The 13,008-nt window shown below is 40.9% G+C and overlaps 1 protein-coding gene across 1 annotated transcript in view; it reads left to right on the top strand.

The window, feature by feature from the left end:
* Myo5a (myosin VA (heavy chain 12, myoxin)) overlaps positions 1-13,008 on the top strand; it is an 84,174-nt gene that overhangs the window by 56,417 nt on the left and 14,749 nt on the right. Inside the window, 4 exon segments of the mRNA XM_013009954.1 lie at positions 1,365-1,445; positions 3,639-3,837; positions 6,112-6,186; positions 8,284-8,377. Of these exon segments, the coding sequence (XP_012865408.1) occupies positions 1,365-1,445; positions 3,639-3,837; positions 6,112-6,186; positions 8,284-8,377 (449 nt within the window).

The raw sequence follows: 13,008 nt of genomic DNA on the forward strand, positions 1-13,008 counted from the left end.
TGTTTTTTGGCTGGAAGATTTGAACTCAGTGTCTGAGTACTGTTCCAGAGCTCTTTTGCTCAAGGCTAATGCTCTACCACTTTGAAACATAGTGCCACTTCTGGTTTTCTGGTGGTTGATTGGGGATAAGAGTCTCATGGATTTTCTTACCTGGGCTTGCTTTAAACTGTGATCTTCAGATCTCAGTTTCTGAAGTAGCTAGAATTATAGGCATGAGCCACTGGCACCCAGCTTGCTAAGTGATTTTGAAGTGACCTAGCCAGGGATGACAGCAGAGAAAGCCAATTCTGGTGATACCTATTATCAATGTTTGGTCCAGATTTCCTGGTATCTAGTGTCAGGATGGGCACACTCAAGTAAGTGATCACCAACTAAAGATATTTGCCATGTAAACAGTGAAATAAGTCTTACTTCCTTTTTTAGTCACTGATGGGAAATACACAAGCATTTGGTTAAATGGAAATTTTAACTTATAAATGTAAATTTAAAACATGGGTATATCTAAGAGTACATTACCATAGAAAGAGCAATATGGTAGAGTGCTCGCCTTGAGCTGAATAGCTGAAGGACAGCGCCCAGGCCCAGAGTTCAAGCCCCACGACTGACAAAAAAAATAAAAAAATAAAACAAAATAAAATAAAAGGAGTAGATTTATTTGTTTGTTTAATGCTGGTATTGGGGCTTGAACTGAGGGCTTTCGTTTGGCCTTTTTGCTACAAATTGGTGCTTTTCTACTTGAACCACAGCCCTTATTTCTAGCTGTTTTGGTAGTTATTTAGAAATAAGATTCTCCTGGCTTTGGGGCCCCCCCCAAACTCTACCCTCAGATCTCAGTCTTCTGAGTAGCTAGGATTGTATCAGTACCAGGTTAAAATTGTTTTTAAGTGGGAAGTTTGATTTGATTAAGCTCAAGCAAATTCCTATCCAGAAAACCTAAAACTTGCTTTTGAAATAGATGGCCAAGATTGTCACATAAAGTGGGAGCTGGAATTTTCCTTCTATATGTGTCATAGCTTCCCATCTATGAATCATGGATCATTCAGCCACCTGAAGGAAATCTTGGAAACAGAATCTCTTTCTTTTTGTTGACATTGATTTTTTTTTTTTTTCAGGAAAAGTAGCTCTAGGTTCTTGATTATTCGGCTCTATGTTCTGCTCGTTGCAGTGTTACATGTCCTTTTTAAAAAAAAAAAAAAAAGTCACCAAAAGTAGTTTTTTTGTGTGGTTTTTGTCATAAGGTTACTAATGAAAACAAACTTGTCCCCTTGATAAATATTAAAATAGCATGCACACTTCCTGTCATCCTTACCTCATTTGCATCCTGTGTCCCTTTGTGTTTTGCATTGTGTTCCTTTGCATGGAAGATCATCTGCTATGGATTGCCATGAGTTGAATGAGGATGGAGAGCTGTGGCTGGCTTATGAAGGGTTAAAACAAGCCAACAGGTTATATTTGTCTCCTCAAAATGGACTGTTACTAATTTGTTTCTTTTCTTACTAACAGTAATCTCTTGACTTTAACTCCCATGTTTTTTATGTATTGATTTTCTCCATGGTAAATTACTTTCAGTATAACAACAGAGAACATTCAGTCCAGATACTCAGTGTGCACACACAGACACACACACATAGAGGTGCTGTAAAAGCTAAACTTTAGCTGGCCACCAGTGGCTCATGCCTGTAATCCCAGCCACTCAGGAAGCTGAGATCTGAAGATTGCATTTGAAGGCAGCCCTGACAGGGCTGTGTGAAACTCATATCTCCAGTTACCCAGCAAAAAGCTGGGAGTGGAGCTGTGGCTTGAGTGGCAAAGTGCAGCTTGATCAAAGAGAAAAGAACACCCAGGCACTGAGTTCAAGACCCAGTAGGTATACCAAAAACACACAAAACATCAAGAGGGTTTCATGCTTTGCTTCAGTTCAGAATACCTACCCAAACTCAGCAGCACACTAAATTTGTCCATGGAAAAGAACACAGAATTTTTTTAAAAAGCATCTTTGCAACATACATACTCATTATGTGTATCTTAAAAATCTTATAAAAATTCCATTTTAGTGAGTGCATTTAAACAATTTTTGCACTGTTCAAGGGGCTTCTGCTTATTCTGCTTTGCTTGTTCTAACAGTAAACCATTGCCATTAACTTTGTGGTGTTAATGATTGAAATCCTTTTGAGATACTGCAATTATTAAAATACTTTTAGTTTGTTATTCTTTATTGGCAGAGTCACCAATGAGTTTTACCCAGGCAGTGGTAATGGAGACAATTAGAATAAATGAATGTCTTTTTTTTTTAATGTTGGTTAATTCCTTTTTTATCTTTTTTGTGCTGATACTAGGGCTTGAACCCAAGGCTCGAGCACTCTCTTAAGGCTGATGCTCTACCACTTGAGCCACAGCCCCACACTTCCATTTTTTTGCTGGTTAATTGGAGATAAGTCTCCTGGATTTATCTGCAATCCTTAGATCTCAGCCTCTTGAGTAGCTAGGATTACAGCAGCCTGGCCATGTTGGTTAATTTTTAACCATGGCTGTTTTGAGTTTGGTGAAGGAGTGGAAAAGAGGGTACATGGTGAAGGGGGACATGCTGACCAGTGCCTGTGCTGTCTGTGCCAGCTCTGCTCCATGTACTCAGTTGGCTGCCAGTTTCCTCAGAGATCTACTGAGCATGTCAGATCCTCTTAATACTAAAGTTCCAAAGCCCTGTCTTGTTAGGATTCTGTTACTTATATGTAGAAAGACAAGATGCTAATATGTATATATTTTTTCAATTGTCACTGGGAATTAGGGTAAATGTATTTGAAAGTAGCACTCCAGCCTTTCTACCCTAAAGCAGAGATTTAAAAATTATATATGCGAGACCATGGCTATACCTGGAATGAGTAGCTGTATCCCTAAAGGCATATTTGGTTAGATTAACAGTTTGCATTCTTATCCTTTATAATTCCAACTTAGCTTGTGGTGATAATTCTGTTGGGTTTGGCCAACTTAAATACTACTTTATGAATATAGTAAGCCAACATTAAAGCTACATCTTTCATTTCTTTTTATTTTTTTAAGTTTTGGTGCTGGGGATTGAACCTGGGACCTTGTGCATGCTAGGCCAGCCCTCTACAGCTTGAGCCACGTCCCCAGCCCTTTTATGTTGTTTTTAAAATAGGGATCTCAAGCTGAGTTTGCTGGGGCTGGGTTGTTTCCCATCTCTGCCTCCTGAGTGTGTCTAGGATTGCAGAGATGTAGCACCATGTCCTGCTCTAATTGATTTTTAATACATATTTTTTAACGTAAAGATACTATACAGAGGGGTTACAGTTACATGAGCAAGGTAATGAGTCCATTTCCTATTGAGCATTGTTACCCTCTCCTCTGCTTTTTTTTTTTTTAACTAATCATTTCCTCACATTTTTTCCAAAAAGTTAAAACTCCTGTGTTTCTGAAGATGAGCTTTAATCGGTTCAGAAGGACACAGGTATGTGAGTGCATATCGCCCTGGTTTGAGTTTTTTTGACTTGAATCAAGTCAGATGCTGACACACACATGCTGCAAGTTGCTCTTCCTCTGGGAAGTGAGCCTGTGACCTCAGGCCCCCCAGGCCGGGGCTCTGTGTGTCATCTCCCCCTCTGCTGGTGTGGCTTCCACAGGCTCTTGGAATCACAACTGCAATCACAGAAGAGGAGCCATGAGAACGAGGCCGAGGCCCTCCGAGGGGAGATCCAGAGCCTAAAGGAGGAGAACAATCGGCAGCAGCAGCTGCTGGCCCAGAACCTGCAGCTGCCCCCGGAGGCCCGCATCGAGGCCAGCCTGCAGCATGAGATCACCCGGCTGACCAACGAGAACCTGGTAAGGACAGGGGCGGGACTTCCTGCTCCGCCAGCATGCTGGATGGTCTGCTTTCCTTTTTGTCCAACATCCCAGTTGGGAAAAACACCCTGCCTTACACTTGTTATCCCTTATTTTGCAGCAGTGAGAAGGGCATGTTCAAAGGTTGTCTTTCACAGAAGGTTCCTGGGGGGTGGAGGGAGGTCTGATGTTCTGGACCCTGAGCTGGTAGTGCTCTGTCACTGGAGCCACAGCTCTACTTTTGACTTTTTGGTGGTTAATTGGAGAGAAGAGTCTCACAGGCTTTTCTGCTCAGGCAGGTTTCAAACCACCATCTTCAGATCTCAACCTCTTGAGTAGCTAGGATGACAGACAGTTGTGAGCATCTGGCACTCTGCTAGTTAAGGTTTTTTTTTTAATAACCTATAATACAAATGTTTGCATCTTCTCTAAAGACTTAACAATCTGAATCATCCCTCCATTGTTCCAGTAATGATCATTCACATTGCAAATACTTTTCTAGTGTCATTTATTCAACCCAAAGTTATAAGTCTCCTGTCCCCCCCACTCTGCTGGCTGTGAAACCCCGGGGTAGAAATGGGAGGTGGGAAGGGAGAGGTGGTATTTGGACTCTTTCCAAAGTGCCTGAAATCTCTTAATTTGTCGGGGGAAATCGTCTGAATCATAAAATACTCTTAAAATGTCATTGTATAGTACTCTTGAGTTATATCATGGCTTATATTCAACTAACAATGCTTTCATAGCTAAGAATAAATCTACCGAGTAACTGAATAATTTTGAATAATATTGATTGATGAGTGTGCAAATTCTGTGTTTTATCATTGGTTTTGTTAAAATAACTAAGTGAGCCCATGAAATTGAGATGCCTCTGGGCTATCAGATTCTTGGGATTTGTTCACTAAGTTGATCAAGTGTTTTCTTTGCACTGTGTCTTCAGCATTCATTTTCTTGGCAATTTTTCATAGCTAACATAAAAATAAACTAAGCCCCCATATTCTAAGCTGGGAAAGGTCTAGTTAATGAGTCTGAGTTCAGAAAACCCTCTTTGCAGATCAGCTTTTTTCCTGCCCTTATATTGACTACAGATTCCAAAGAACGATGTCATATTCAAGTTCACAAAATATTTCATTTCAGTTTTTCAAACTCATTGTAGTTTCTTAGTTTGAATTGTAAAATTCAAATTCATTTGCTTATTAATTGCCAGCACTGGCGCTTGAACTCAGGGCTGTCCCATCGCTTTTTTTGCTCAAACCTAGTGCTCTACCACTTGAGCCCCAGCTCCACTTCTAACTTTTTGGTGGTTAATTGGAGATAGAGTCTCATGGACTTTTCCTGCTCAGGCTGGCTTTGAACTGTGACCCTCAAATCTCAGCTTCTTGGATAACGAGGATTATAGGCATGAGCCAATGGCACCTGGCCTGTGGCATGCAATTCTTGAGGAAGCCCTTGAGCAGAATGTGAAAGCAGCAGTTGATTTGGGCTGTTTTTCGGAAAGTGTGCCTTGCATAACATCCACCACCCACCTGCCGCCAACACCAATACAAAAATGGTTTTTCTCCCTCATGAAGTGAAGAGGATTCACAAGCCTCCTCCACATGGCCTTTGGGGAAGGAAGGAAAGAAGGAAGGGACAGGGCTTCTCACCAGCCCCCCTGTACCTTCAAATGAGAGGCCCTGGCAGGGCTGTATTGCTCACTCCCTACCCTTGTGGCTGTGGCTGGCTACAGAGCATGTCACTGAAAGAGAAGCAAGAAGTCTGAGCCTTGGCTGGATGACATGGCCCACTGCTGGTGGCCTGCTGAGCAGCAGTGTCTTTGTCAGCCAACCTGTCTTTTTTGTGCGGGTGCTGGGGCTTGAATTTAGGGCCTGAGCACTGTCCTTCAGCTTTTCCATTCAAGGCTGGTACTCTTATCACTTGAGCTATAGTTCTACTTCTTATCTTTTTGGCCAGTTAATTTGGAGATAAGAGACTCAAGGATTTTTCTGCCCAGGCTGGCTTTGAACTGTGATCCTCAGATCTCAGTCTCTTGAGTAACTTGATTATAAGCATAAACCACCAGTGCCCAGCACCTCCTGTCTTTATCATGCAAAAAAAAAATCACTTACGTATATAGTTCAGATCATTTATATTACAGTAATGAGAGTGCTGGCAGATGAAGAATTCAGGTTTATTATTTGTGTTTTCAAATATTTTTTTAAATTGATTCTGCTGAGAGGTGGCCTTTCCTCCAAGACCCAAGAAAAAAACAAATATCCATTGTGCCTGTTTTTTCAGTATTTTGAGGAATTATATGCAGATGACCCTAAGAAGTATCAATCCTATCGGATTTCACTTTACAAACGGATGATTGTATGTAAAATCACAGTGCTTTCTCCTTGTCTCCCTCGCTCTTTTCAGCCCTCTATAATTGAACAGCCACTGCTGTCTGCCCCTACCCAGAAAAATCTCCTGAAAACCTTGCACACAGCCTGTTTCTCCCCACAGCTGTCTCTCCGCCAGTGGTGTCACCTCTCAGTGTCCTGCGTCCATTGCCATGTTTGGTTTGTTTTTAACACTGGGCTTACAGCATGATGGAAGCAAAATGTGTTTGCAAAGATCAAAATTCAAGAAGCATAACTCTGAACACTTGGAAATGTTAGCAACTATTTCCTTCAAAACATGGGTCTGGTATCTATATACACTTGTCTAAAGTGGACAGTGAATAAATTTGTGTTTCCTGTGTGTGCGGGTGTGTGTATGTATGTATGGGTGTGTGTATGCATGGGTGTGCTGCGGTGACAGTTCAGCTTTTCTCTCATGGCTGGTGCTCTACCACTTGAACCATGCCTCCATTTCTGCTTTTGCTGGTTAATTGGAGATGCATTCCTGTAAACTTTGCTGCCCAGGTTAGCTTTAAACTTGGATCATTAGATCTTAGTCCCCTGAGTAGCCAGGACTATACAGGGTGAGCCACAGGTTCCTGGTACAAATTTGTATCTGTAAATGCTTTTCCCTTTCGGATGACAACTATAAACATAACTGACTCATTTCCTTCCAAAGCTTTCCAAAACTACTCTTGTCTACTTTCCTTTTAATTCCTGAGTTTCCAGCTGTACCTGTCATTTGAGAAAGTGAATAATCATAGAGCTTTTGTTTTTTTTACCCTCCCCTTAACTAGACTGTTGCTTCCTTGCATGACGTGTTCATGGATGCCCACTTACACTGCTACCTGCCCCTTTGTCCTAGGTCAGCTACATCTTTCTTTATATCACTCTGATTATTTTTTTTTAGCTTATATCTTTTTGGGGGGGCATCCTGGGGCTTCAGCTCAGGGCCTGGGTGCTATCCCTGAACTTCTTTATGCTCAAGACTAGCACCCTACCACTGGAGCCATAGTGCCACTTCTGGCTTTTTCTGTATATGTGGTACTGAGGAATCAAACCCAAGGCTTCATGCATGCTAGGCATGCACTCTACCACTAAGCCACATTCCTAGCCCTTAGCTTACATCTTAATTTTCCAAACTTCTTACTTTGCCTAGATTTCAAGGCTTATTTTAGAATCTGTTAAGGTAAGGTCTAAAAAGAGACCATGGCTTCACACATACAGAACATCAGTCTCCACACCAAACTGCAGCCATCCTTAAAACATCCACCTTTTGGGGCTGGGAAGTTGGCTCAGTGGTAGAGCGCTTGCCTTGCATGCCTGAGGCCCTGGGTTCGATTCCTCAGCACCATATAAGCAAAAAAAAAAAAAAAAAAGCCGGAAGTGGCGCTGTGGCTCAAGTGGTAGAGTGCTAGCCTTGAGCTGAAGAGCTGAGGGACAGCACTCAGGCCCAGAGTTCAGGCCCCACAACTGGACAAAAAAAAAAAACCAACCTTTTAAAAAATTTTTTATACAAATACTGGGGCTGGAACTCAGGGCCTGGGTACAGTCACTTAGATTTTTCAGAGCTCAAGGCTAGTGCTCTACCATTTGAGCCACCACTCTACTTCCAAGTTTTCAGTGATTAGAGATAAGAGCCCCACAGACTTTTCTTCCCAGTCCTCAGATCTAAGCCTCCTGAGTTAGTAGGGTAGCAGGCGTGAGCCCTCAGCACCTGTCTAAATCTTCCCACTGTTTTGTGTTTTGTACATTGTACCTTTCCCCCTTCACTGGGATGACAGTGCATTTGTAAGCATTCGGTCATTTTTCTCCCACATCAAGTCCAATGGAAAAGACCCACAGCAAACCTGCCTTCCATCACGCTGTAAAGCCTTTTATGGCATTGCCTATTTTAGCATTTGGCTTTTACCACAGCTGCACTTTCCACACCTGCCAGTTTTAGCCAGGTGGTGGCTCCACCAATGAGCTATTCTAGAGCTTTTCTATAAAACTAACAGTGCTGTTCTGTGGTTTGTGTCTCCCTCACTGTATTTTAAAAGACTTATTTTGATCTTTCTGTTCTATTTTTCATCTTGATCTTTAGGATTTGATGGAACAGCTTGAAAAACAGGATAAGACTGTCCGGAAACTAAAAAAACAACTGAAAGTATTTGCCAAGAAAATTGGTGAACTAGAAGGTATTTAAACATATTTATTACAATTGCAATATCTTGGTTTTATAGCACTTTCCAGTGTCCTAATAGAGGTTCCCATGTGAGTATTAGGATACCAACAAAAACATCTGGAATTTGAACTCAGGGCCTTTTACTCTAATTTAGCCTTTTCACTCAAGGCTAGTGTTGAACCACAGTTCTACTTTGGCTTTTTGCTAACGAATTGGCTTTTCTGCCTTGGCTGACTTGGAACCACAGTTTTTAGCCTCAGCCTCTTGAGAAGCTAGGGTTATAGGTGTGAACCTCCAGAGCTCAGCTAATCCTGTATTTTTAACCAAAAAGTTACGTTGTCATGTTTTCAGATGTTACTAATTCTAGGCCATTCTCACTCAGAAACCAAACTTATTGATTAAACTGTCCTGGCAAGTTTTACAGCATGTAAGTAACATTTGAGAAATCAATTCATAGATTCAACAAAAGAAAAGGCATAGTAATTCTTATGAAACATAATGAATTAAGTGATTCTTATCTAAAGGAGAAAAGGAAATCAATTCTTTAGGCTAGGATGCCTGAGAAGGGGCAATGTTCTTGTCCCACTCTCCAATCAGGGGATAAAAGTCACAAGCTCGGGGCTGAGAAGGTGGCTCAGTGGTAGAGCGCTTGCCTTGCATGCATGAGGCCCTGGGTTCGATTCCTCAGCACCACATAAGCAGAAAAAGCTGGAAGTGGTGTTGTGGCTCAAGTGGTAGAGCGCTAGCCTTGAGCTGAAGAGCTGAGGGACAGCGCCCAGGCCCAGAGTCCAGGCACCATGACTGGCAAAAAAAAAAAAAAAAAGTCACAAGCTCTCCTTAGACCTGTCTTCCTTCCCAAGTCCTCGCATCATACAGAAAACAATATGGCAACTTTGTAGAACAAAACACTTTCTAAAAAACTCAAAGTTTATTTATGTTTTTCTCTAACTATACAGCAACACATGTAAATCTTTGTTTTAACATTAGCATGTCTTTTGCTTCTTCCTGTAGGCTGCATTTAAATAAGGAAACTTTTTTTAACCGAAAACTGTTTTTTAAAAAAAAAAAGCCGACATATTTTTTTTTTACATGTAGCTAAATGGAGAATATTCTAAAATTTTATCTGCTTTGTGCTATGTCTTATTCTAGGAGTACATTATACGTGTTTCATAATCAAGAAAGTTAGACATAAGAGTATTCTAGAAATTATTTGTCTTTGTAAAAAAAAATTTTTAAAAGACTCCGAAACTATAAGTGACTTACCCAAAGTCTTGCTAGTTATATCTAACTGGTAGGATTAGAACTCCAGCTTTTTGTAGCTGATTTCTCTCCTTTGGATCAGAATTTCCACCACAGTTTCTCTACTAGTGGGAACTTATCTCTCTCAATGAAACCAGAGGTCCAGAGCTTCCTGGTGACAAAGGGGGAAAAAAAAAACCCACAAAATTTTAGGACATCCTCTTAATTTCCTCTACTTTTCCCAGACCAAAAAAGAATGTTTAGAATATTTTCCTTTCAATTTTATAAAGAATCTAGAAGATGAAGATCTCAATCTGTTTGTGCTACTCTAACTACGTACCTCAGCCTGGAGGTATGTCATTAGCAATAGAAATTCATTTCTCATACTTGAAGAGGATAGAAGTTCAAGTTCAAGGTACCCACATGTTCAGGGTCTGGTGAAGGCCTGGTTTCAGCTTCCTAGCTAGTAGTGCCTTATCTCTGCCTCTTCCAAGGGAGTGAAGTCTGTGTGTTCACATGGCTATAGAGGGATAGGAAGGGTAAAAGGCTAAACTAGTTCCCTCAACCTCATTATAAGGTAGTTTGGAACTCTCACGCTAGCCATCTGGTGGTCCCACAAGTTCTGTTACATGGGGACTAAGTCTCAACAAACACTCAAACTATAGCAACTACCATGGTCTCTTGGGCGTTAGAAAATTGGAGTAGTGTTCTGGTCTATGTCTTTCGGGTTTTATATTTTCCTGATGTTACATAAAAGTGAGCATTTTATTTTAGTCAGTAGATAATTTTGTTAAATAAATCAACATGTTGAGCGGATTTCTTATATTTCTGGGTCTTTATAAAGACCTAAGTCTGTATTCAAAACTCAGAGGCAAGAAAAAAAGTTTAATGAGAGGTTGGTAAATTCTGTCTGACATTTTTCATACAGAACCAGAAATATCCTGGTTTGTGATTTTATACAAGGAAAGTGAAGCTTTCTTTTAAAACATGAGCTTTCAGGCTGGGATGTAGCTCAGTAGCAAGTTACTTACCTAGCAAGTGCAATGTCCTGGGTTTGATCCCAGTACCAAAAAAGAAAAAATATTTTTTTTTAAATACAGTTAAAAAAAAAAAAACAACACCTTATTCCGTGTGCTAGTGGCTCATGTCTATAATCCTAGCTACTAAGGAGGCTAAGATCTGCGGATTGGGGTACAAAGCCAGCCTGGTCAGGGAAGTCCATGAGACTCCAATTAACCACCAGAAAACCAGAAATGGAGCTGTGTCTCAAAGTGGTAGAGTACTAGCCTTGAGCACAAAAGCTCAGGGACAGCACCCAGGTCCTGAGTTCAAGCCCCACAGCTAACAACAAAAACAAAAACAACAAAAAGCAAACTCAAGCTTTCCTAGTAAAAATGTTCACGATATCTCATAAAATCTGAGTATATGTGAGTATATATATGTTTCACACTTTAACATCTGTAGACTCAAAATGTAGCTTTATATCTGTTGATGCTGTATAGTTTAATTGACACTGTTAATTTTTCAGTGTTAATATCAAATGGTATATCATAATAAATGACATCTTAGATTTTTTTGAATTATGTAATTTAAAACATCACTGGTGGCTCACACCTGTAATCCTAGCTACTCAGGAGACTGAGATCTGAGGATTGAAGTTTAAAGCCAGCCCAGGCAGAAAAGTCCTATTAATTTACTTATTAATTTATTAATCAAAGAAAAAGCTAGAAGTGGTGCTGTATGATAGAGTGCTAGCCTTGAACAAAAAGAGCTTAGGGCCAGCGTCCTGGCCCAGAGTTCAAGGCTCAAGACCAGAAAAAAAAATCTTGTGGGTTACATGAAGCCCAACTATGTACACTTATTGATAAATGCAATATGTAGAATTTGTTCCCACCCCGTTTTCCCCTTTGGAATTGTCTCATGGCTCTAAGTGATTAGTAGACATTGATGGCAGGGATTTTTTGTTGTCATGTGTTTGCTTGGGGTTTTTCTGGTAGTACCAAGGCTTCAACTCAGGGCTTTGAGTTCTCTCTCTTGCTCATGGCTGGTGCTTTACCCTTTGAGTCATACCTACAGTCTGGCATTTTGTGCTGGTTGATTGGTAATGGAGTCTCTCAGATGTATCTGCTGTGGCTGGCTTCAAAATGTGATCCTCTAAATCTCAGCCTTCTGACTTGCTAGAATTATAGGCAGGAGCCACCGGTGCCTGGCTTTTTAATTTTTTTTTTTACATGTAGCAACATTCCACGAGCAGCCACAGCTCTGGGGGTCCTGGAGCCATAGCACTTGATGATGAGAGATGGCCATAGCCCTCATCTGTTCCTTCCCAGTCTGATCATCTGATCACTCTTTAGATGTCTGATAGTCCCACTGTGTGACACTGTCTTAGGAGGTGGCAATGTGTCACCTGGCTCCATGCCACATAAGCCAAGAGCACTGGAAGTTATCGGTGTTCTCTGTAATAACCTCTTTTCTGGAAATAGTTTCTCAGCACTAACAAAGGAAGTGTCCCAAAGCAGCAGTAAATGTTCTAGTTTTGCATCTGCTGCACATGGTGTTTGACAGTCTCAGAACTCAATCTGCGCTTCAATGGACTTTATAACAGCGCCCCCTTCTGGTGGGTGAGGGGTAAAACCTGCTTACTAGCTTGAGTCTCCAAACCCATTTGGTAACTCACATAACTCCTCTTCCTTTTCATTTGTTTCTCATCAATTCACAAGTCTCAATTCTTAGGTGAAATTGCAGGTTGATTTATATCACTAATATAATTCTTTTTCACCTTCTGCCCTTACAGTAGTGATAATTTTCTTTTTTCTTTTATTTTGTACTCAGGCTTGAATTCAGGGGCTAGCCACTGTCCCTTGCTTTTATGCCCAAGGCTGGTACTCTACCACTCAAGCCACAGCTCCACTTCCAGCATTTTGCTGGTTCATTGGAGATTAGAGTCTCACAGACTTTCCTGCCTGGGCTGGTTACAAATCATGATTCTCAGATTCCAGCCTCTTGAGTAGCTAGTATTACTGGCATGAGCCACCAGCACGTGGCTAACATAGATCATTTTTAATACAAAAAGGTTTTTGTACTTAATGATTACAATCTCCTCATAGTTCCTTTACCATTCTATTAAAAACAAAGACCCATAATATTTGTGAATATGTTTTAAATAAAAATGTTTCATTTATTTGGGATTTCTTGGGAAAAGTATAGCTGGGTATCCGTGACTCACGACTATAATCCTAGCTACTCAGAAGGCTGAGATCACGGTTTAAAGCCAGCCGGGCAAGAAAGTCTATGAGATTCTTACATCCAATTAACCACCAGAAAACCAGAAGTGGTGCTGTGGCTCAAGTGGTAGAGTGCTAGTCTTGAGCTGAAGAGCTGAGGGACAGCACCCAGGCCCAAATT

Source organism: Dipodomys ordii, unplaced genomic scaffold (genome assembly GCF_000151885.1).
Source record: "Dipodomys ordii isolate 6190 unplaced genomic scaffold, Dord_2.0 Scaffold11, whole genome shotgun sequence".
Taxonomy (NCBI): Eukaryota; Metazoa; Chordata; class Mammalia; order Rodentia; family Heteromyidae; genus Dipodomys; species Dipodomys ordii.